Below are 23,521 nucleotides of genomic sequence, written 5' to 3' on the forward strand. Positions count from 1 at the left end.
CACTCATTTACACTTTTACGCTTTTACACTCATTTACACTTTTACACTCATTTACACTTTTACACTCATTTACACTTTTACACTTTTACACTCATTTACATATTTACACTCATTTACACATTTACACTTTTACACTTATTTACATATTTACACTCATTTACATATTTACACTCATTTACACTTACAAAAAAACAAAACAAAGGAAATGTTGTAAATCCATCGCTACCATGATGCCAGTGATCCTGACCCCTTCTGCTCCTCCTCGCTGCCTGATCCATCCTGATGCCCTACTTCTGGTTGGAGTTCTCATCGGTTGAGTCGCTCGCTGCTGCTGGGGCCCTATATGGACGACCTGAAGAACTGTTTGGATTGCTGGTGATGGAGCCACCTGGGGGCTGTGGAGATGGTGCTGCTTGGGGATCACATATGGGGAGCTGTACTGTACTGTACTGTACTGTACTGTAATGGCTTGGGACTGCGATTGCTGTAGTGGCTTTGGGGCTGCAGTTGCCACGAGCAGCTTCGTACTCAGGACTCCATCAGTGGACAGTGGATAGATTTTAACCAGCCGGACTTCTTGCAAAAACTGTGATGAATTTATTGGTTGCACAATTGCACTATTTGTCCATATAGTACACAATAATAGAAGGGATTTATTTATAATCGCACTATCCGTTGCACCCAGATGAGGATGGTTCCCTTTTGAGTCTGGTTCCTCTCAAGGTTTCTTCCTCATATCATCTCAGGGAGTTTTTCCTCACCACCGTCACCTCTGGCTCGCTCATTAGGGATAAATTCACATATTTAAAATTTATATCCTGAGTTTATATATTTCTGTAAAGCTGCTTTGTGACAATGTCCACTGTTAAAAGCTCTACACAAATAAAATAGAATTGGATTGAACTGAATCGCTCAGCTTCAGCTGTTTCATTTCATTTAAATCCCAGATGATGTTACTATTAGTATTATTATTATTATCATTATTATTATTATTATTATTATTCACAGCTTGAGGCTTTGGTAGTTTTTACTGAATAACTGTTTCTAGAAATCTTGTTAAAAATAAATAAATAAAAGTTTATTAAAGTTAAATAAAGTTAAAGTGCACCGACAGCCTGACTGTAGCCAGTAATATATACAATAAAATTAACTAAATAATAATAATAATAATAATAATAATAATAATAAACCCACTGAGGGAGTTTCCACTCTTTAAGGCTGCGTGTCGGTTTGAGACGCGCTTCCGTTAGGGAGGGGTTTACTTCCGGTGTGCGCGCGCCGCTGTGTGTCATGGACATGGAGCGGATTTATCACAGAAACTGAGATAAAGACTCAATAATCCGCTTTTTATCTGATTTCCTCTCGGGTTAATGATTAAAGAGGAGCTGATTTATTCTGTACAGAGACAGAAGAGTGAAAGTGTAGAGAGAAAATCCATCACCATACGGTAACGGCTAGCTAACCATGCTAAAGCTAACTCTCTCACATTATTTAATTATTTATTTATTTATCATTATCATTTTAATCATTATTATATTACTAACGAATCTGGAGTGGGAGCTAATTAAAATTATTTAATTTAGCTAAAATTATAACCACTGTTGGAGATGTTCTGAGGTTAGATTGTAACTAAAAGTCATTTTTTAAATTATTTGTTTGTTATTTATTTGTTTTATAATCTATTTAATGATTAATTAGTGATTATTTGTTGTTTATCAGCTTTAAACTGTCTCTAATGACTTTAATTCACTTTTAATTCTACACTATTAGAACACTATCTTCTAGTGATGGGTTAATGTGAGCAAATTCCTGTGTAATATCGCGATACTGCAATATAATATCGCGATATCATCATCATTACCGCGCTATTATTATTATTATTATTATTATTATTATTATTATTATTATTGTTGTTGTTGTTGTTGTTGTTGTTATTAATAATTGTGCAGATATGATTGTGTGAATATTGAATAATTAACGTGAGATGATGTAATAATTGTGATATATTAATGTGTTATTAATGTGTGGAGTTCTGGATTCTGATTGGTCACACTGGGGTTGTGTGTGTGTTCAGGCTGTGAACGCAGGTTGTGAGGATGGTGTTGTCAGGGTTACGGTTGTCACGGCAGCAGCTGAAGCGGCTGGAGGAGCACCGGTACAGCAGCGAGGGGAAATCTCTCCTGGAGCCGCTCATGCAGCCGTTCTGGTGCTGGCTGGTGGAGAGAGTTCCTCTGTGGGTCGCCCCGAACCTCATCACCACCATCGGCCTCGTCCTCAACATCACCACCACCCTCATCCTCGCCTACCACTGTCCTACTGCCACGGAGCAGGTCCACACACACACACACACACACACACACACACACACACACCCTCATCCTCGCCTACCACTGTCCTACTGCCACGGAGCAGGTCCACACACACACACACACACACACACACACACACACACACACCCCCTCATCCTCGCCTACCACTGTCCTACTGCCACGGAGCAGGTCCACACACACACACACACACACACACACACACACACACACCCTCATCCTCGCCTACCACTGTCCTACTGCCACGGAGCAGGTCCACACACACACACACACACACACACACACACACACACACCCCCTCATCCTCGCCTACCACTGTCCTACTGCCACGGAGCAGGTCCACACACACACACACACACACACACACACACACACACACACACACACACCCTCATCCTCGCCTACCACTGTCCTACTGCCACGGAGCAGGTCCACACACACACACACACACACACACACACACACCCTCATCCTCGCCTACCACTGTCCTACTGCCACGGAGCAGGTCCACACACACACACACACACACACACACACACACACCCTCATCCTCGCCTACCACTGTCCTACTGCCACGGAGCAGGTCCACACACACACACACACACACACCCCCTCATCCTCGCCTACCACTGTCCTACTGCCACGGAGCAGGTCCACACACACACACACACACACACACACACACACACACACCCTCATCCTCGCCTACCACTGTCCTACTGCCACGGAGCAGGTCCACACACACACACACACACACACACACACACACACACACACCCCCTCATCCTCGCCTACCACTGTCCTACTGCCACGGAGCAGGTCCACACACACACACACACACACACACACACACACACACACCCTCATCCTCGCCTACCACTGTCCTACTGCCACGGAGCAGGTCCACACACACACACACACACACACACACACACACACACACCCCCTCATCCTCGCCTACCACTGTCCTACTGCCACGGAGCAGGTCCACACACACACACACACACACACACACACACACACCCCCTCATCCTCGCCTACCACTGTCCTACTGCCACGGAGCAGGTCCACACACACACACACACACACACACACACACACACACACACACACACACACCCTCATCCTCGCCTACCACTGTCCTACTGCCACGGAGCAGGTCCACACACACACACACACACACACACACACACACACCTCATCCTCGCCTACCACTGTCCTACTGCCACGGAGCAGGTCCACACACACACACACACACACACACACACACACACCCTCATCCTCGCCTACCACTGTCCTACTGCCACGGAGCAGGTCCACACACACACACACACACACACCCCCTCATCCTCGCCTACCACTGTCCTACTGCCACGGAGCAGGTCCACACACACACACACACACACACACACACACACACACACCCTCATCCTCGCCTACCACTGTCCTACTGCCACGGAGCAGGTCCACACACACACACACACACACACACACACACACACCCCCTCATCCTCGCCTACCACTGTCCTACTGCCACGGAGCAGGTCCACACACACACACACACACACACCCCCTCATCCTCGCCTACCACTGTCCTACTGCCACGGAGCAGGTCCACACACACACACACACACACACACACACACACACACACACACACACCCTCATCCTCGCCTACCACTGTCCTACTGCCACGGAGCAGGTCCACACACACACACACACACACACACACACACACACACGCCCCCTCATCCTCGCCTACCACTGTCCTACTGCCACGGAGCAGGTCCACACACACACACACACACACACACACACACACACACACACCCTCATCCTCGCCTACCACTGTCCTACTGCCACGGAGCAGGTCCACACACACACACACACACACACACACCCTCATCCTCGCCTACCACTGTCCTACTGCCACGGAGCAGGTCCACACACACACACACACACACACACACACACACACACACACACACACACCCTCATCCTCGCCTACCACTGTCCTGCTGCCACGGAGCAGGTCCACACACACACACACACACACACACACACACACACACACACACACACACACACCCTCATCCTCGCCTACCACTGTCCTACTGCCACGGAGCAGGTCCACACACACACACACACACACACACACACACACACACACACACACCCTCATCCTCGCCTACCACTGTCCTGCTGCCACGGAGCAGGTCCACACACACACACACACACACACACACACACACACACACCCTCATCCTCGCCTACCACTGTCCTGCTGCCACGGAGCAGGTCCACACACACACACACACACACACACACCCTCATCCTCGCCTACCACTGTCCTACTGCCACGGAGCAGGTCCACACACACACACACACACACACACACACAGGATGGTGATAAACACTGAGAACATTCAGAACCTGAGTTAAGTGTTGATTATTAACCTGTTCAGTGTGGAGTTGGCATATTTCACTAAACGTATTTCACAGCATCACTAAACAGGAACTGTGTGTGTGTGTGTGTGTGTGTGTGTGCGCACGTATGTGTGTATGTGTGCACGCATGTGTGTGTGTGTGTGTGTGTGTGTGTACAGGCTCCGACGTGGGCGTACCTGTCCTGTGCTGTAGGGCTGTTTATCTATCAATCCCTGGACGCCATCGACGGTAAACAGGCGAGACGGACCAATAGCAGCACTCCGCTCGGAGAACTCTTCGACCACGGCTGTGACTCACTCTCCACCGGTGTGTGTGTGTGAGACTGTGTGTGTGTGAGACTGTGTGTGTGTGAGACTGTGTGTGTGTGTGAGACTGTGTGTGTGTGTGAGACTGTGTGTGTGTGTGAGACTGTGTGTGTGTGTGAGACTGTGTGTGTGTGTGAGACTGTGTGTGTGTGAGACTGTGTGTGTGTGAGACTGTGTGTGTGCGTGTGACTGTGTGTGTGCGTGTGACTGTGTGTGTGCGTGAGACTGTGTGTGTGCGTGAGACTGTGTGTGTGCGTGAGACTGTGTGTGCGTGAGACTGTGTGTGTGTGTGAGACTGTGTGTGTGCGTGAGACTGTGTGTGTGCGTGAGACTGTGTGTGTGCGTGAGACTGTGTGTGTGCGTGAGACTGTCTGTGTGTGCGCGCGTGTGCGCGCGTGTGTGCGCGCGTGTGAGAGACTGTGTGTGTGAGAGACTGTGTGTGTGAGAGACTGTGTGTGTGAGAGACTGTGTGTGTGAGAGACTGTGTGTGTGAGAGACTGTGTGTGTGTGAGACTGTGTGTGTGTGAGACTGTGTGTGTGTGAGACTGTGTGTGTGAGAGACTGTGTGAGTGTGTGTGTGTGAGACTGTGTGTGTGAGAGACTGTGTGAGTGTGTGTGTGTGAGACTGTGTGTGTGTGAGACTGTGTGTGTGTGAGACTGTGTGTGTGTGAGACTGTGTGTGTGTGAGACTGTGTGTGTGTGAGACTGTGTGTGTGAGAGACTGTGTGAGTGTGTGTGTGTGAGACTGTGTGTGTGTGAGACTGTGTGTGTGTGAGACTGTGTGTGTGTGAGACTGTGTGTGTGTGAGACTGTGTGTGTGTGAGACTGTGTGTGTGAGAGACTGTGTGAGTGTGTGTGTGTGAGACTGTGTGTGTGTGAGACTGTGTGTGTGTGAGACTGTGTGTGTGTGAGACTGTGTGTGTGAGAGACTGTGTGTGTGAGAGACTGTGTGTGTGAGAGACTGTGTGTGTGAGAGACTGTGTGTGTGAGAGACTGTGTGTGTGAGAGACTGTGTGAGAGACTGTGTGAGAGACTGTGTGTGAGACTGTGTGTGTGAGAGACTGTGTGAGAGACTGTGTGTGAGACTGTGTGTGAGACTGTGTGTGAGACTGTGTGTGAGACTGTGTGTGAGACTGTGTGTGAGACTGTGTGTGAGAGAGACTGTGTGAGAGAGACTGTGTGAGAGAGAGACTGTGTGAGAGAGAGACTGTGTGAGAGAGAGACTGTGTGTGTGAGAGACTGTGTGTGTGACTGAGAGAGAGACTGTGTGAGAGAGAGACTGTGTGAGAGAGAGACTGTGTGTGTGAGAGACTGTGTGTGTGAGAGACTGTGTGTGAGAGACTGTGTGTGAGAGACTGTGTGTGTGAGACTGTGTGTGTGAGACTGTGTGTGAGAGACTGTGTGTGTGAGACTGTGTGTGTGAGACTGTGTGTGTGAGACTGTGTGTGAGAGACTGTGTGTGAGAGACTGTGTGTGAGAGACTGTGTGTGAGAGACTGTGTGTGTGACTGTGTGAGAGACTGTGTGTGTGTGAGAGACTGTGTGTGTGTGAGACTGTGTGTGAGAGACTGTGTGTGTGAGACTGTGTGTGAGAGACTGTGTGTGAGAGACTGTGTGTGTGAGACTGTGTGTGTGAGACTGTGTGTGAGAGACTGTGTGTGTGAGACTGTGTGTGTGAGACTGTGTGTGTGAGACTGTGTGTGAGAGACTGTGTGTGAGAGACTGTGTGTGAGAGACTGTGTGTGAGAGACTGTGTGTGTGACTGTGTGAGAGACTGTGTGTGTGTGAGAGACTGTGTGTGTGTGAGACTGTGTGTGAGAGACTGTGTGTGTGAGAGACTGTGTGTGAGACTGTGTGTGAGACTGTGTGTGAGACTGTGTGTGAGACTGTGTGTGAGACTGTGTGTGAGACTGTGTGAGAGACTGTGTGAGAGACTGTGTGTGAGACTGTGTGAGAGACTGTGTGTGTGAGAGACTGTGTGTGAGAGACTGTGTGTGAGAGACTGTGTGTGTGAGACTGTGTGTGAGAGACTGTGTGTGAGAGACTGTGTGTGAGAGACTGTGTGTGAGAGACTGTGTGTGAGAGACTGTGTGTGTGAGACTGTGTGTGAGAGACTGTGTGTGAGAGACTGTGTGTGAGAGACTGTGTGTGAGAGACTGTGTGTGTGACTGTGTGAGAGACTGTGTGTGTGTGAGAGACTGTGTGTGTGTGAGACTGTGTGTGAGAGACTGTGTGTGTGAGAGACTGTGTGAGAGACTGTGTGAGAGACTGTGTGTGAGACTGTGTGTGAGACTGTGTGTGAGACTGTGTGAGAGACTGTGTGTGAGACTGTGTGAGAGACTGTGTGTGAGACTGTGTGAGAGACTGTGTGTGTGAGAGACTGTGTGAGAGAGACTGTGTGAGAGACTGTGTGAGAGACTGTGTGTGAGAGACTGTGTGTGAGAGACTGTGTGTGTGAGACTGTGTGTGAGAGACTGTGTGTGAGACTGTGTGTGAGACTGTGTGTGAGACTGTGTGTGTGAGAGACTGTGTGTGAGACTGTGTGTGAGACTGTGTGTGAGACTGTGTGTGAGACTGTGTGAGAGACTGTGTGAGAGACTGTGTGAGAGACTGTGTGTGAGAGACTGTGTGTGAGAGACTGTGTGTGTGAGAGACTGTGTGTGAGAGACTGTGTGTGTGAGACTGACTGTGTGAGAGACTGTGTGAGACTGTGTGTGTGAGACTGTGTGTGTGAGACTGTGTGTGTGTGAGACTGTGTGAGAGAGACTGTGTGAGAGAGACTGTGTGAGAGAGACTGTGTGTGAGAGACTGACTGTGTGAGAGACTGACTGTGTGAGACTGTGTGTGAGACTGTGTGTGAGACTGTGTGTGAGACTGTGTGTGAGACTGTGTGTGAGACTGTGTGTGTGTGAGAGACTGTGTGTGTGTGAGACTGTGTGTGTGAGAGACTGTGTGAGAGACTGTGTGTGAGAGACTGTGTGTGAGAGACTGTGTGAGAGACTGTGTGTGAGACTGTGTGTGAGACTGTGTGAGAGAGAGACTGTGTGAGAGAGAGACTGTGAGAGACTGTGTGAGAGACTGTGTGTGAGAGACTGTGTGTGAGAGACTGTGTGTGAGAGACTGTGTGTGTGAGACTGTGTGAGAGACTGTGTGTGAGACTGTGTGTGTGAGACTGTGTGTGTGAGAGACTGTGTGAGAGACTGTGTGAGAGACTGTGTGTGAGACTGTGTGTGTGAGAGACTGTGTGTGAGACTGTGTGTGTGAGACTGTGTGTGTGAGACTGTGTGTGTGAGACTGTGTGTGAGAGACTGTGTGTGAGACTGTGTGTGTGTGAGACTGTGTGTGTGTGAGACTGTGTGTGTGTGAGACTGTGTGTGTGAGAGACTGTGTGTGAGAGACTGTGTGTGTGTGTGTGAGACTGTGTGTGTGTGAGACTGTGTGTGTGTGAGACTGTGTGTGTGTGAGACTGTGTGTGTGTGAGACTGTGTGTGAGACTGTGTGTGAGACTGTGTGAGAGACTGTGTGTGAGAGACTGTGTGTGAGAGACTGTGTGTGAGACTGTGTGAGAGACTGTGTGTGTGAGACTGTGTGTGTGAGACTGTGTGTGTGAGAGACTGTGTGTGAGACTGTGTGTGAGACTGTGTGTGTGAGAGACTGTGTGTGAGACTGTGTGTGAGACTGTGTGTGTGAGAGACTGTGTGTGAGACTGTGTGTGTGAGAGACTGTGTGAGAGACTGTGTGTGAGAGACTGTGTGAGAGACTGTGTGTGTGAGAGACTGTGTGTGAGAGACTGTGTGTGAGAGACTGTGTGTGTGAGACTGTGTGTGTGAGAGACTGTGTGAGAGACTGTGTGAGAGACTGTGTGAGAGACTGTGTGTGAGACTGTGTGTGAGACTGTGTGAGAGACTGTGTGTGAGAGACTGTGTGTGAGACTGTGTGTGTGTGAGACTGTGTGTGTGTGAGACTGTGTGTGTGTGAGACTGTGTGTGAGACTGTGTGTGCGCGAGACTGTGTGTGCGCGAGACTGTGTGTGCGCGAGACTGTGTGTGCGCGAGACTGTGTGTGCGCGAGACTGTGTGTGCGCGAGACTGTGTGTGCGCGTGTGCGTGTGTGAGTGTGTGTGAGAGACAGTGTGTGTGTGTGTGTGTGTGAGGGACTGTGTGTGTGTGAGAGACTGTGTGTGTGTGAGACTGTGTGTGTGTGTGTGTGTGTGTGTGTGTGAGAGACTGTGTGCAGTGTCAGACAGCACAATAGCGGAACATGACTATGAGGAAATATAAACATGTCAGCTGCAGTGTGTTAATGAGAGAAACACAGACTGAGAGACAGCAGCGTGATGCGAACATGTGATTTAAATGTTCATAAAATTCATCACAGAAACACTGAAGTGTGCGTCATCCCTAATCCTGTGTAACTGACTGGTGTGTGTGTGCGTGTGTGCGCGTGTGCACGTGTGTGTGTGCGTGCGTGTGCGTGTGTGCGCGTGTGTGTGTGTGTGTGTGTGTGTGTGCAGTGTTTGTGATTCTCGGGACCTGTATAGCGGTTCAGATGGGGACGAATCCTGACTGGATGTTCTTCTGCTGTTTTGTGGGTGTGTTCATGTTCTACTGCGCTCACTGGCAGACCTACGTCTCCGGAACGCTGCGCTTCGGCATGTGAGTCCACCACGACCCCGCTTCTCTTCACCTTCATCTTCATCTTCATCTTCACTTTCACTTCATCTTCACTTTCACTTCATCTTCACCTTCACCTTCATCTTCATCTTCACCTTCACTTTCACCTTCACTTTCACTTTTCCACCACGACCCTGTTTCTCTTCACCTTCATCTTCACCTTCACTTTCACTTCATCTTCACTTTCACTTCATCTTCATCTTCACCTTCACCTTCACCTTCATCTTCATCTTCATCTTCACCTTCATCTTCACTTTCAGTCAATAATATTAAAATTTACACGTATGGATTCACTGTTTAAAAAAGCATGATGTGTCCAATAATTCTGTCTGTCGGGGATTAATTCATCAAAACTGTGTGTAAAGTAGTGAAGAGTCGCAGGAACGGTGTACAAGCTGCTTGTGTGTGTGTGTGTGTGTGTGTGTGTGTGTGAGAGAGACATATAATGCATTTTTGTTTTATAATAATAATAATCTTTATTTTTATATCACTTTTCTTTTGAGTAAAAATCTGAATGTGTTTTACACGAAAGTGAAATTTATACCCGGAATAAAGTGATAAATTATTATAAAGATAAAACAAATACAAATAAAACATGTATAAGTTTTAATTTCAATTTTTTTTTTATTTTAAAAGGTGAAGATAAACACTAATGGTTAGTATAACGATTAAAATCAGCATGTTAATGAAAAACTCAGTAGATTTTTCACAGACACAGAAATTGTTCAGTTAAAAATCTAACCTTTTATAGAACCTGTGTTTCTCATCATCTAGATTAGGAGAGATATAAAGAAAAACATCTCCTGCTGCCTGGAGTTTGATAATAAACCTGCTTCAGCTGAACAAAGTCCTCGAGATGGGTCATACTGCTTCTCAGGGCTTTATAGTTCAACATCCCAAAAGTATGTGCACCCCTGACCATCTCACCCATATGTGGTTCTTCTCCAAACTGTTTCCACAAAGTCTGAAGCACACAGTTGTATAGAACGTCTCTGTGTGCTGTAGCTTTACAGTTTCCCTTCACTGGAACTAAGAGACTCAAACCTGTTCCAGCATGACAATGCCCCTGTGCACAAAGCGAGCTCCATGAAGACATGGTGTGTGAAGGTTGGAGTGGAAGAACTCGAGTGTCCTGCACAGAGCCCTGACCTCAACCCCACTGAACACCTTTGGGATGAACTGGAACTGGAGACTCCTTACCCAACATCAGCGCCTGACCTCACTAATGCTCTTGTAGCTGAATGAACACAAATCCCCACAGCCACGCACAAATCCTTCAACAAGCACATATGAGTGTGATGGTCAGGGTGCACATACTTTAATAAAACATGTTAAAGAACTGCAAATCATCACATGTTTATTTAATGAGATTAAACACAGAAGAATTAAGAGTATATTATTATAATGTGGATTTACACACACGCACACACACACACAGAGGTATAAAGTGTATAAGGCGTGTGTGATACTCTGATGATAAATTGTGGACTTTCTACACAAAATGCATTAAAGCTGACAGATAATAGAATAGAATAGAATAGAGTAGAATAGAATATAGAATAGAATAGAATATAGAATAGAATAGAATAGAATAGAATGAGAGTACACATGGCTGTACATGGTGGCAGTGTAACACTGATTTATCACACAGGTTTAGGTGTGAAGTGAAGAACAGGACGGGGAACGCTGCTGTTTATTTGATTTGTTTATATGCTGTTTATTGATCGGTCGTGTGTGTGTGTGTGTGTGTGTGTGTGAGCAGCATTGATGTGACTGAAGTGCAGATCTTCATTATAATCGTGTACCTGCTGGCTGCACTCGGAGGAGCTGCTTTTTGGCAATCTGTGGTAATTCACTTCTTCAAATCGTTATGGCTTTGTGTGTTTAATTATTACACTAAAACCTGTACGCTACTAACCCGAGCACGTCACTTAATTTTGCGTGCAAATACGCAAAAACACATTTATAAAGTGAATAAACAGCGGCCCTAACCCCGAGCCCTGTGGAACACCGAACTAACACATCACTGGCAACGTATAAACAATAAATACTGTTAATAACAACGAACAAATTTAAACAAAACACAGAGCTACAAGGAAGAAGCAGCAACTCATCTACCAGCTTTATTTATTTATTTATTCATTTATTTATTTATTTATTTTTCCTTTAAAACAATTTAATTTTTATTAAACCATTCATACTTGTAGTGGAATTTTCAGCTGTAACACACGGCTCACGTAAGGCTCATTAAAGATTTATATTTATTTATTTTAGATTAAAATACTGTAAAATCCATTAAAAATAGTTTAGCTGATAATCATTAAAATTGTCATGTGAATTGTCTTGTTCTGTATTTTATCTTTTAAATATGCTGTTGTGTTTTTTTTTTATTATTATTATTCTTTATTGTCTCATATCAATTATATTCTAATATTCTATTTTATTTCTGTTTTTAGATTATATTTTACGGGTTATTTATTTATAAAAATTCATCATGGTTATTATTATTAGTTGTTTTTTTTGTAAGTTTGTTAGCGAACTTGTATGTCATGATATTTATTGTTTATTGTTGAAATGTAGTTAAATATGGTGATGTAATGTGTCTAGCGTATCGCTCAGCTCTGGTATTAACTGAGTTCTGAGTGTTGCTCCAGCGTCCGTGTTTAATCAGATTTAACAGCAGTTATTAAGAGTTATAATAACGTCAGTGTCAGATTATTAAATTAGTTCAGTTATAAAGAATAAAGTAGAATATTAAACTGCTTTATAAATGTCTTTATAGAGTAGTGAGGTTTAATGAACGTGTGTGTGATTAAACCAGATTCCGGTGCTGAACATCCAGGTGAAGATGATTCCCGCTTTCCTGACCGCCCTGGGAGCCGTCTTCTCCTGCACAAACTACTTCCGGGTCATCTTCTCGGGCGGGATGGGCAAAAACGGATCCACCATCGCGGTACGTCTGAACACACGTAACTGATTTAACGATCCTGTGATCAGGATTCATTACATCACAATTATTCAGATACGTGAGGAACAGTATGTCTTTAAATCGGAATAAAATGAATAATTATTTATAAATATGAATAATGAATAAAATGAAGCATCAAATGATTTAAATCTATAAAAACTGAATATAAACACTCGAGAGTGAGTCAGATGAAAACTTTAATTTTTTTTATTTTGCTTTTTTTTTTAAATTGCAGATGTACAAGTGTGTTTGATTTTTCTACACATTCTCTGTCTCCATTTTGTTCAGTGTTTGTGTTCCAGCGCTGTCCGGCTCCTCTAGAACATACGTTTGATTAAACTCTAATTTATGTCGCATTTTAAATGTTTTCATTTGACTCCATGTCCCGGATGAACAGTTAATCACCTGAGTGAATAAACACCTGCATATAATATTAGCTAATTAGCATGGACGACATAAATCATTAATCTAAAGGCGTATTTTATTAATTTTGCTGCTGAATGTGGAGACACTGACGCATAAAACTCAAGTACTTGGGTGTTTTCTATTCGGCTCTTTAGCACGACCTGCAGGGGGCGCCACATCATCATCATCATCATCATCATCATCATGACCTGTAATAACACAGACATGTTAAAAATTAAACATTAAATTTAAAAAAGAAACACATTAAAATTTTAGTAAACTCAACGTTTTTTATTTTTATATGTATTATAGCACAGCTGCTTAGTGCATTTTCTGTTGTTTTGCTTTAAAAGCAGTGAAAGCTGCAGTAGAATCCTCTGATAAACCGACGCTAACAAACGGAACAATATAAGGATGTGAAACGTGTTTAAAGAACAGCCTCGAGCTTTACAGAGCCAGATTTAAACCTCTGAGCAGTAAACTGCATACAGCCGCGTTTTTACTGAAGCACCGCTGAGGAACATCTTTATAATCTCAATGCCTGAGAGATCCAGACAGGAAGTGCTCTAATAACTGAGTTTACCTCCCCATATAAACGATAATAACTCTCTCTCCCTCTCTCTCTCTCTCTCTCTCTCTCTCTCCCTCTCTCTCTCTCTCTCTCTCTCTAACTCTCTGTCTCTCTCTCTCTCTGTATCTCTCCCTCTCTCTCTCTCTGTCTCTCCCTCTCTCTCTCTCTCTCTCTCTGTCTCTCTCTCTCTCTAACTCTGTCTCTCTCTCTCTCTAACTCTCTGTCTCTCTCTCTCTCTCCCTCCCTCTCCCTCTCTCTCTCTCTCTCTCTCTCTCTCCCTCTCTCTCCCTCTCCCTCTCTCTCTCTCTCTCTCTCTCTGTAGGGGACGAGTGTGCTCTCTCCAGCGTTCCACATCGCAGTGGTTCTGGTTTTGGCCGTGTTGGTGTATAAGATGTCAGCGGAGCAGCTGTTTGAGAAAAACCCGTGTCTCTTCGTTTTAGCGTTCGGCTTCGGCTCGGCGAAACTCACCAACCGCCTGGTGGTAAAGACACACAGCACAATTTACATAAAATATAAATATAACAGTTCATTTATTCTGTAATATAATACAGTATTATTATACTGGGATATAATATAATATAATATAATATAATATAATATAATATAATATAATATAATATAATACAATACAATACAATACAATATAATATAATATAATATAATGTAATATATTTACTGTAAATCAGGTAAAATCTCGTAAACTGCTAAATGTATTGAGAAGCATTATTTATTTACAACAGAGTAATGTATTTATTTTCATAATAAATAAATTAAATATTATTTTGTTTATCATTAAGATTTTAAAATACAATATTTGGTTATTATTATTATTATTATTATTATTATTATAAAGGTTTATTTATAACACTAAATAAACATTATAAGACTAATATGTACTTTTCTTGATTTTTAAATTATTCTATATTAATTATCCTCTGTGTTCTGTATGGTGTGTGTGTATGGTGTGTGTGTATGGTGTGTGTGTATGGTGTATATGGTGTGTGTGTGTGTGTGTGTGTGTGTGTGTGTGTATCAGGTAGCCCACATGACGAAGAGTGAGATGCAGCGCAGTGATGCTGCGTTCGTTGCGCCGCTGCTGCTCGTTATTAATCAGTACTTCAACAGTTTCTTCAGTGAACACTTCCTCCTCTGGGGGGCGCTGGTGAGTTCTGTCGCACTCTAGTGACATCACACGCGCACACACACACGCACACACGCGCACACACACACACACACACACACACAGAATCACTTTAAGGGCTGTTAAAGAGGCAGAGGCTCCGATCACAGAATTATAATAATATACACAAATATTCATTTTATTAAAGCTTACAGTAATAACAAGCTTTAAAGAATTATAAAAGCTTTTAATAAAATACTATGTGCAGAAAGGGGGTACAAACTTTTACACTTCTAAACTAACTTTAAACTTATACATAATATAGATAAATCAGAAAGTTTTTTATTTTATTTTGAAAGATATTGAAAGAAAATCTGAAACTAAACATTAAACAATTAACATTGTTGCTACAAATTCCAGTTTTTAGAGAAATGATTCTTTTTATCCTGAGGGGGCACAAACTTTTGCACACAACTTTACACACTATATTATAGAATATACTGTTAATCATGTGTTCTCTGTGTGTGTGTGTGTGTGTGTGTGTGTGTGTGTGTGTGTGTGTGTGTGTGTGTGTGTGTGTGTACAGGTGCTCTCTGCGTGTGATCTGGTGTGTTACTGCACGAGTGTGTGTAAGCAGATCTCCGCTCACCTCAACATCAGTGTGTTCAGCCTTCAGAAACCCAAAACCTGCCGCAACAACCACCACTAACACACACACACACACACACACACTCTCTCACACACACACACACACACACACACACGCATGCACACACATGCACACACACACACTCCTCTGTCCTCCTGTTACACTCCTACAGCAGGTCAGTCACTCCGGTGAACTAACAAACAACAAAACACACACACACACTCAGACACACACACACTCAGACACACACACTCTCAGACACACACACTCAGACACACACACTCAGACACACACACTCTCAGACACACACACACACACTCTCTGAATCATGTGACTTTTTTCTCCAGAATGGAGAAGATTTTATAGATTGAGGAATTAATTATAGGATTATTTTCGTATTTCCGTTACATTATTAACATTTGTTATTTTTCTGGTGTAAGTTAACGTTTGTCACTAAAGCGAAACATTTCTGTTGTTTGTTTTTAATATGTTTTTAATTATAAACAGGAAGTGGATCAGTTACACTCAACACCATGAACAGACACAGAGGAACATTTAGAGTTTATAGAGTTCTTACCAGGAGTCTCACAGAGGGGCGTGTCAGGGGGCGTGTCAGGGGGTTGAGTCAGGGGGGCGTGTCAGGGGTTGAGTCAGGGGGCGTGTCGGGGGGCGTGTGGGGGGCGTGTCTGGGGTTGAGTCAGGGGGCGTGTCGGGGGTTGAGGCAGGGGGCGTGTTGGGGGTTGAGTCAGGGGGCGTGTCGGGGGTTGAGTCAGGGGGCGTGTTGGGGGTTGAGGCAGGGGGCGTGTCGGGGGGGGCGTGTCGGGGTTGAGGCAGGGGGCGTGTCGGGGGTTCACGGGGGGCGTGTCATAAGTTCCAGACTGAAAATTTTCACCACTTTTAGAGAAATATTAACTCTAACACACCCGCCTCTGATGCTAAAATAAGACGCTGATGATTAGCATGAACAGGTGAGTTAGCATCTAACAAACAACAAAGCACACACAGACACACACGTGTGTGAAAAGTGTTTGCAGATGAGTCAGGTGTGTTGGAGCAGAAGCGTGAGAGCCGCAGGGCTGCAGGAGACTCGTGTAGGTCTCGGTTATTGCTCGCTGTTTGCTGCTTTGTGTTTCGTGGCGTTTGGGGGCGTGGCCTCAGTCCAGTCCTGGTGTGGGTGTGGTCAGTGTCAGTATTGTGCGTGTTTTTTTTAATATATATATATAATATGTAATGTCTGTGTATTTTTTTAAAAACGTTTGTTAGTTATGTTGCAGTCGTACTCCGGGCCGCAAGTCTTCCAAAAAAGGTTAAAGAACTAAAAGAAGATTTTTTTTGTGATTAAAAAATAAATCAGCTGCTGAACGAGCTGTAAAAACATTGCCCTGTGTTCTAATACAGTTTTACTAACGTGCCCTTGTTGACTTCCCCTAAGTGTTTAAAACATAAGCTAGCTAACACACTAGCATGCTATCTACCTAGCAACACCCAAATGTTTTAAAGATTTTAAAATATTTGTATTTTATTGCTTCTGTTTTACACACTAACAGCTTCATGCACCAAAACTCTGCAGTGCATTCTGGGTAATTTCTGTTGAGCGAATGAACTTCCTCCAAGCTGATGATGTAATTTAACAGCCCGTAACATGGCCGCCGAGGGGAAGTGGACGAGGCCGCGTTAGAAACAGTATTGGAACGCGGTAGCGGACGGCGATGATGTCACTAAGTTAAACTCCGCCTCTGAACACTGTGTGTGTGTGTGAGAGTGCCGACTCGTTTAATCAGTGTTTACACTCCTGAGTTAATGTGACGATCACGTGCCTTTCTCATTTCTTTCTCACGCTGTTACACTGAACTCTATGCACACGCGACGTTTTAAACTCGGATCAGCCTTCCTTTAGACACGCATCAACAGCTTTAAAGGTGCAGTAAGTGTTTTTCTACATATGAGTAATAATGTACAGAAAGTTACAGTGAGTTTTAAAAAAAAAAAGGCCAGTTTTATTCTCAAAGTGTCAGGTATTATTTTTATCCTGCTTTAAACTCCTGCGCAGGTCACGTCTCTGATTTTATTAAAAACTGTGTTCTATAATCGCATTCTGACTTCCTGCTTCTTCATTTTAACACCTCTACTGTGTGCTTCAATATTATCATATTACATTATATTATATTATAGTTATTTACAATCACTCTGTAAATTAAACATTAACATATAGTCAGATAGGCCATGTGGGCGGAGCTAGAAACTAGAAACAGTGCTGGTCACTGATTGGTCGAACACAGTGGTGACAGAATTGTGTTAGTGGTAATAATAATAATAATAATAATAATAATAATAATTGATAGCTATGTATTTAACTGTTATCACTGTAACTGATTTCTCCTCCTCCATCTTCAAATTATAAGCCAATCACAAATTCTTATCTTATTCACTATCTATGCTCACTACATAGGGTGTAGCGGTTCTGTGTGTTCCCTGCGTAGTGCACTAGATGCCCAATAAACCACAGTTCAGCCAGAGAAAATGTGCGAATCTGTTGTTGTTTGTTGTTGTTGTTGTTTGTTGTTATTTATGTATTTACAGGCTGCAGGCCGCTCTAACAGCTACCTCACTTTCACACTTTACGCTTCTTTAAGGATAATCTCTTCTCGCTCCACCCTTCCTCTGGTTCTTTTCAGGAGTTTTCCTCCTCTGTGTTTGCATTTCTGTTGTAATCTGGCTGTAAATCAAACGTCTGTGATGCTCCTGAGACGTGTTTCAGAGGTTGATGTAGTAAATAAACACCTGAGAAATGTCTGTCACCTGTAAACACACTAAACTGACTGAAACTATAAGCTTAAAGGTTAAGCTCCATTTCCTCATTAGTAAATAATTTACTGTGTGAAAACGCAGTGGGACTGCAGCTCTTTTACATCTAACTTTAAACTTTGGAAGGTGTGGCTTAAGGGGCGTGGCCTAATGGGGCGTGGCCTAAAGGCCCTGCGATCATTGTGAATATTTTATTTCTAAAGTGGTATGTAATGTTAAAACATTAAAATGATGCGCAGTTAGAATGCATATTGCAGCTTTAAGGTTCATCATCTGCATATGCAAATTAGGTGGGAGGAGTCTATAGTGTCTACACAGTGTTTTCTTCAGTACCGCAACTTTAATTCCTTGTTCATGAGATTAAAACACATTAAAGGTGAAGTGCAGAGGGATTAAAGGAGTAATGTTTGGGTAAAATGTGTGTGTGTTAATTATCCTGTTTAACTCTCTACCTCGTTAACACTCAGCTCAGTGTGTGGTGATTAATTTCCTCTCACAGTCCTTAAACAGATGTCTGTAACGTTTTATTTGTTTAAGGTCTATTATTATTATTATTATTATTATTATTATTATTATTATTATTATTCACACAGATTTTTTAACAGACTCCTGAATTGTTTGGTTTTTATTATTTTCTTTTTTATTAATGTTGTACAGTTCTCAGAGTCGTGCCCTATGTAGTGAGCAGGATGTGATCTCGGCTCAAACACACCCATTTTATCCTCAGTACAGGTGCAGTACTGAGCGAATCCAAAGCAGGTGTGTTAGAGAGGTGTGTGTTCAAAACCTCACGCTCACTACACAGTGCACTGTTTTATGAAACGTTCTATGAGTTTGTGTTGCAATCCCACAATGCAGTGTAATAGATTAGGGGTTAAGGGTCATAGGTTAGGGGTTAGATTAGAGGAATGGAGTTGGGTAAAACATTAGGGTTATGGGGTAGCAATTAGGGGTGGAGTTAATGATCAGTGTCCAGATAATTTAGATAAGGAATACCCATAATGCACTATGGCTGTTAGACAGGGCATGGCCTATATGGTAAATCAGGGAGTGTGGTTTGGGACACAGCCACAGTGCGTGAGACCTTAGTGTTGGTTCTGTTCCCTTCACTCTTCAAGGGTTCTTCAAGGGTTCATTGGATAATAAAGGGATCTTGGCTTCTTAAAACAGGTTCTGCTTGGAACCTTTTCTGATAGGGGGAACCCATCAAGGTTCTATGTACATGTTCCCAAAGGGACAACCGAAGAGTGTGTATCCTCCAGTGTAGGGTACAGGGACTAAAGTGTAGGGAGTAGGGTATAGGGGGTAGGGTATAGGGAGTAGGGTATATGGGGTAGGGTATAGGGGGTAGGGTATAGGGAGTAGGCTGTAGGGTATAGGGAGTAGGGTATATGGGGTAGGGTGTAGGGTATAGGGAGTAGGGTATAGGGGGTAGGGTATAGGGAGTAGGCTGTAGGGTATAGGGAGTAGGGTATATGGGGTAGGGTGTAGGGTATAGGGAGTAGGGTATAGGGAGTAGGCTGTAGGGTATAGGGAGTAGGGTATATGGGGTAGGGTGTAGGGTATAGGGAGTAGGGTATAGGGAGTAGTGAGTGATATAAACACAGCTGGGATTTTAAAGATCAGGAACTCTGATATAAAGGACCAGGAAATGAAAAAATGGAGAATGGAACACCTTTTTTTATTTTCTTTTTTTAAGAAAGTTTAAATGTTCTCTGTCTGTAAATTAAGCTCTGAAAGGGTAAACACCTTGCTTGCTTGTTTGCTTTTTCAGATTATGTGTCTGTATTTTATTTTTACACGCGACTGTAATAAAGTTCATTTGTAATGTTTTCAGTGTGAAAATAAAGACTGTTAAATTAACGTTAACACACACGCCGTGTCTCAGCAGCACTTTCTGTTTCTCAGAGTGTGAGATCAGATGCAGGAGCTGGAATTAGAGAAGAATTAAACGTTTCATCACACACATGCAGTTCTGTGTGAAAGTTTACAGCTTTCTGTGGAAAAAGGGAAAGAACTTCTCATCAGTATGTACAGAGGTGAGAAGAGGGAGAGCTGGATGTAGGGGGATGCAAACTTTTACACTCACCTGAAAAACACAATTAACACTGCGACCGGTTCAATTTATTATTAAATTATTATTATTATTATTCCAATTATCATTCAATAACTATATTCACAGCAGATTAAATAAAGGCAGTATATTTTATTATACTAATCATTTATAATTCATTTATAGAATTTCCATATTTTTAATAAACAGACTGACACACTTTATTAACCACCCAGTTTTATTGTTTATTAAAATTGTAAATCTGTCATGTTTAATGAATGAAACTGGATCTAAAGGTTGAAATGTTGGAGCTGTTTTTCCTCATATTATATTTAATATAAAAATATTTGTAAAAATAATACAGCATAATACTTCAGATAAAGATGCTGACAGGAGGAAGAGTGTCTGTTTTTAATCCAAATTTCAGTAATGTATTTACAACATGCAAAAATAAACTGTACTTTAATGAGTATATTACTGTTTTAATGTAATCCAGACTCATGCTGTTTGTTATATGAAGAAAATGGACAGTTAAAAAATTAATAATAATAATAATAAACATAAACATGCAAACAGTAAAATGACATAAAAATAAAACAGATTTTGATATTTGGTGTGAAAAATTATTATTTGAGAGAAAATCCTGACGCAGCGCAGAAATTACAGTGACAACTTTTCAACATCACCAGCAGTTATTGTTGAAAAACTCTAAATTTTTATTCATTAAAAGAAAAAGAAGAATAAAAATGAACAAATTCATGAGGGGATTCTACGCTTTCAATGAGCTAGCTACAGCTAACAGGCTAACTAGCTACAGTTCGGCAGTTAAGAGTCAATTTGAGTAATAATCAGAATTATGAGAATAAAAAGAGACTTATTATGGAATTATATGTCACTGAGGGTGTATTAAAAGCATTTTTATTTTAATTTAATGAGAAATAAATAAATGGAAATGTTTCATGACTCATCAATAAATTAGCTAGCAAGCTAAGGTAACTAGCTAGAGCGTTTCGGTTAGCTATTAGCATGTTAGCTTAGTAACTAAACTCACTTAAAAATTGTGGCGGTCGAATAATTTCATTATTATTTTATTATAATGACTTTACTGGCTGACTCTTATAAATAATTATCATTTAAAAGTGCTTTTTACTAGGAATATTTTATAGGAATAGCGGCCTCTTTTCTCTCCAAACGAAAACAGTCACGTGAAGAAATGCTGGTCTCTGATTGGTCCATACAGTAAATGGTCCAGTAGATGGCGCTGTTGATTTTTCTTTTTTTTTCAAGGTTGTTTCTGAGGAAATGTTTTTGTTAGCGAAGTTAGCTTAAAAAAGTATAATTCATAATTCATCATATTCAGCAACATAACATTAAAAAAGTAGATAAAAACAAACAAAAAACAATCCCTAAAACAATGCAGATCTCTAGGACTAGATAAGTGAGCTGGATGTATAAGTGCATACACTAAAGCACAGAACATTCAATAAAGGTTTACATTCAGTAAAGGTTTTGGACTGTAAAAGTGAATATTATTATTATTATTGTTGTTGTTGTTGTTGTTGTTGTTGTTGTAAAAAGCTCAGATCACTGTATTTTAAGCCAGCTGTTTGAGGAACATTCCAACACTGAGGAGACGTTACTGTTTACAGAAGCACTGAGGCACAAGTCGTTATTTTGACTTCATTACTTAATAACTCATTATTTCAAGATATTATTTCATCTTAATACCTTATTTTGACTTAACACTTGACAATCTATCAAGAAGACTCATTTATTGAGGATTATCTCAAAATTCTTGTTCTGTATGTTGTTTTACGTCAGAATAACGACTTTGCACTTCGGCGTGTTTTTCCACAGACATCTGCGGTTCAGGTTTCCGTAACAGTTCAATACTGAAGCTGAATTATTGTTATTATCTGTGCAGTTCCTGTATTTCATACACAAATGGATTTGGTGTGAATGTGTTTCAGTCGTTCTCACTGTTCTACTCGTGTTCATGCCAGTACGCAGATGATGTTCAGGTGTGTGTGTGTGTGTGTGTGTGTGTGTGTGTGTGTCGTTGGAACAGGATACTGCATGAGCTGTAACGTTACTGAACACCAGGTTTGCTTCATCTCCGTGTTCAGGCTTCGTAATATTGTTTCTTGGAGACGGTGGTCGTCACTCCTCTCTGCACCATCTCCACCTGACGCGTGATGCTGCCAGACATCTCTGTGTGCTGTGTGACCTGTCTGCTGGACATCATCATACCGTCTGAGAGGAAACACACACACACACACACACACACATTAGCAACAATTAAAATATAAAATGCTGAATTCTTAGCCTTTGTTTAAAGTGTTTGGGTGACGTGTCTCAGAGCAGTAAACCCGTGTCCTAATGTTAAAGACACTCCTCCACTCACAGCTGAAAATATTAATGATAATTAACTGTAAGGGGAAATGTCTTGACAGATAAATACAGAGTGACAGACACACAGACAGAGTGACAGACAGACAGACAGAGTGACAGACAGACAGAGTGACAGACAGACAGACAGACAGGTCACCTGGCGTGATGAAGGGTTCGGTGAACATGGTGTGTGTTGTCTGTGTCGTGCTCTGTGGTGGCAAATTAAACACTTCTCTCCTCATCACAGACTGACTGCTGTACTGACCCATAGACCCTACAGAGAGAGAGAGAGAGAGAAAGAGAGAGAGAGAGAATAAGGCAGACAGAAAGAGACAGAGAAAGAAAGACAGGTATATTGTAGACATAATTTATTGTATAATATCTATGTTACATAATACCAAGTTGTTATATCAGATTACATACTGTGTTTAAGTGCTACTTGTGTATTTAGGTGTGGAAATCTATATCGATATATATAAAAGTGTATATATATGCGTGTGTGTGTGTCGTACCATCCTGAGACTCGATGGTGATGATCCCCTCTCTCTCCGGCCCGAAGCCCTGCGTGGTCTGAGCCTGAACTTTAAATTTATACGGCACGTTTTCACTCAGATCAGAAACGGTCAGAGACGTGGCCGAGTTCCCGCTGAGCTGGAAGGAGCGCTGATCTCCTGCACAAATAATAAAATTCTGTCAAATATCATCTTACAACAATATCAATTATAAAAGCTAAAAATTCTGATAACTGAAAATATTGGCTACTATAACTGTTAGTTTCTTAAACTCAGATAAACCGCAGAAATGATA

The 23,521-nt window shown here is 42.5% G+C and overlaps 2 protein-coding genes across 4 annotated transcripts in view; one reads left to right on the forward strand and one right to left on the reverse strand.

Moving 5' to 3' along the window:
* Positions 1–1,255: 1,255 nt before the first annotated feature.
* cept1a (choline/ethanolamine phosphotransferase 1a) lies at positions 1,256–15,659 on the forward strand. The gene is made up of 9 exons (XM_053236523.1): positions 1,256–1,447; positions 2,075–2,330; positions 4,934–5,081; positions 9,593–9,734; positions 11,515–11,599; positions 12,574–12,705; positions 14,019–14,177; positions 14,733–14,858; positions 15,403–15,659. The coding sequence occupies exons 2-9, from the start codon at positions 2,097–2,099 to the stop codon at positions 15,523–15,525; spliced, it is 1,149 nt and encodes a 382-aa protein (XP_053092498.1). The 5' UTR covers positions 1,256–1,447; positions 2,075–2,096; the 3' UTR covers positions 15,526–15,659.
* Positions 15,660–20,543: 4,884 nt separating this feature from the next.
* Positions 20,544–23,521, reverse strand: part of itgb4 (integrin, beta 4) — a 38,491-nt gene continuing 35,513 nt past the window's right edge. For all 3 annotated transcript variants that reach the window (XM_053236132.1, XM_053236133.1, XM_053236131.1), the window contains 3 exons: positions 23,227–23,385; positions 22,872–22,988; positions 20,544–22,576 (listed from right to left, as the gene is read on the reverse strand). In XM_053236132.1, coding sequence (XP_053092107.1) covers positions 22,446–22,576; positions 22,872–22,988; positions 23,227–23,385 — 407 coding nt within the window. In that variant the 3' untranslated portion in view covers positions 20,544–22,445. The remainder of the gene's footprint in view (positions 22,577–22,871; positions 22,989–23,226; positions 23,386–23,521) is intronic.

The sequence above is a fragment of the Pangasianodon hypophthalmus genome, chromosome 8 (genome assembly GCF_027358585.1).
Source record: "Pangasianodon hypophthalmus isolate fPanHyp1 chromosome 8, fPanHyp1.pri, whole genome shotgun sequence".
NCBI lineage: Eukaryota > Metazoa > Chordata > Actinopteri > Siluriformes > Pangasiidae > Pangasianodon > Pangasianodon hypophthalmus.

What these genes read in the sequence shown, in the direction of transcription:
- cept1a (XM_053236523.1), top strand. Translation starts at nt 2,097, where the DNA reads ATGGTGTTGTCAGGGTTACGGTTGTCACGGCAGCAGCTGAAGCGGCTG. An exon ending in GGAACGCTGCGCTTCGGCAT is followed by an intron (nt 9,735 to 11,514) that starts GTGAGTCCACCA and finishes GTGTGTGAGCAG; the next exon opens with CATTGATGTGACTGAAGTGC. An exon ending in CTGCTTTTTGGCAATCTGTG is followed by an intron (nt 11,600 to 12,573) that starts GTAATTCACTTC and finishes TGATTAAACCAG; the next exon opens with ATTCCGGTGCTGAACATCCA.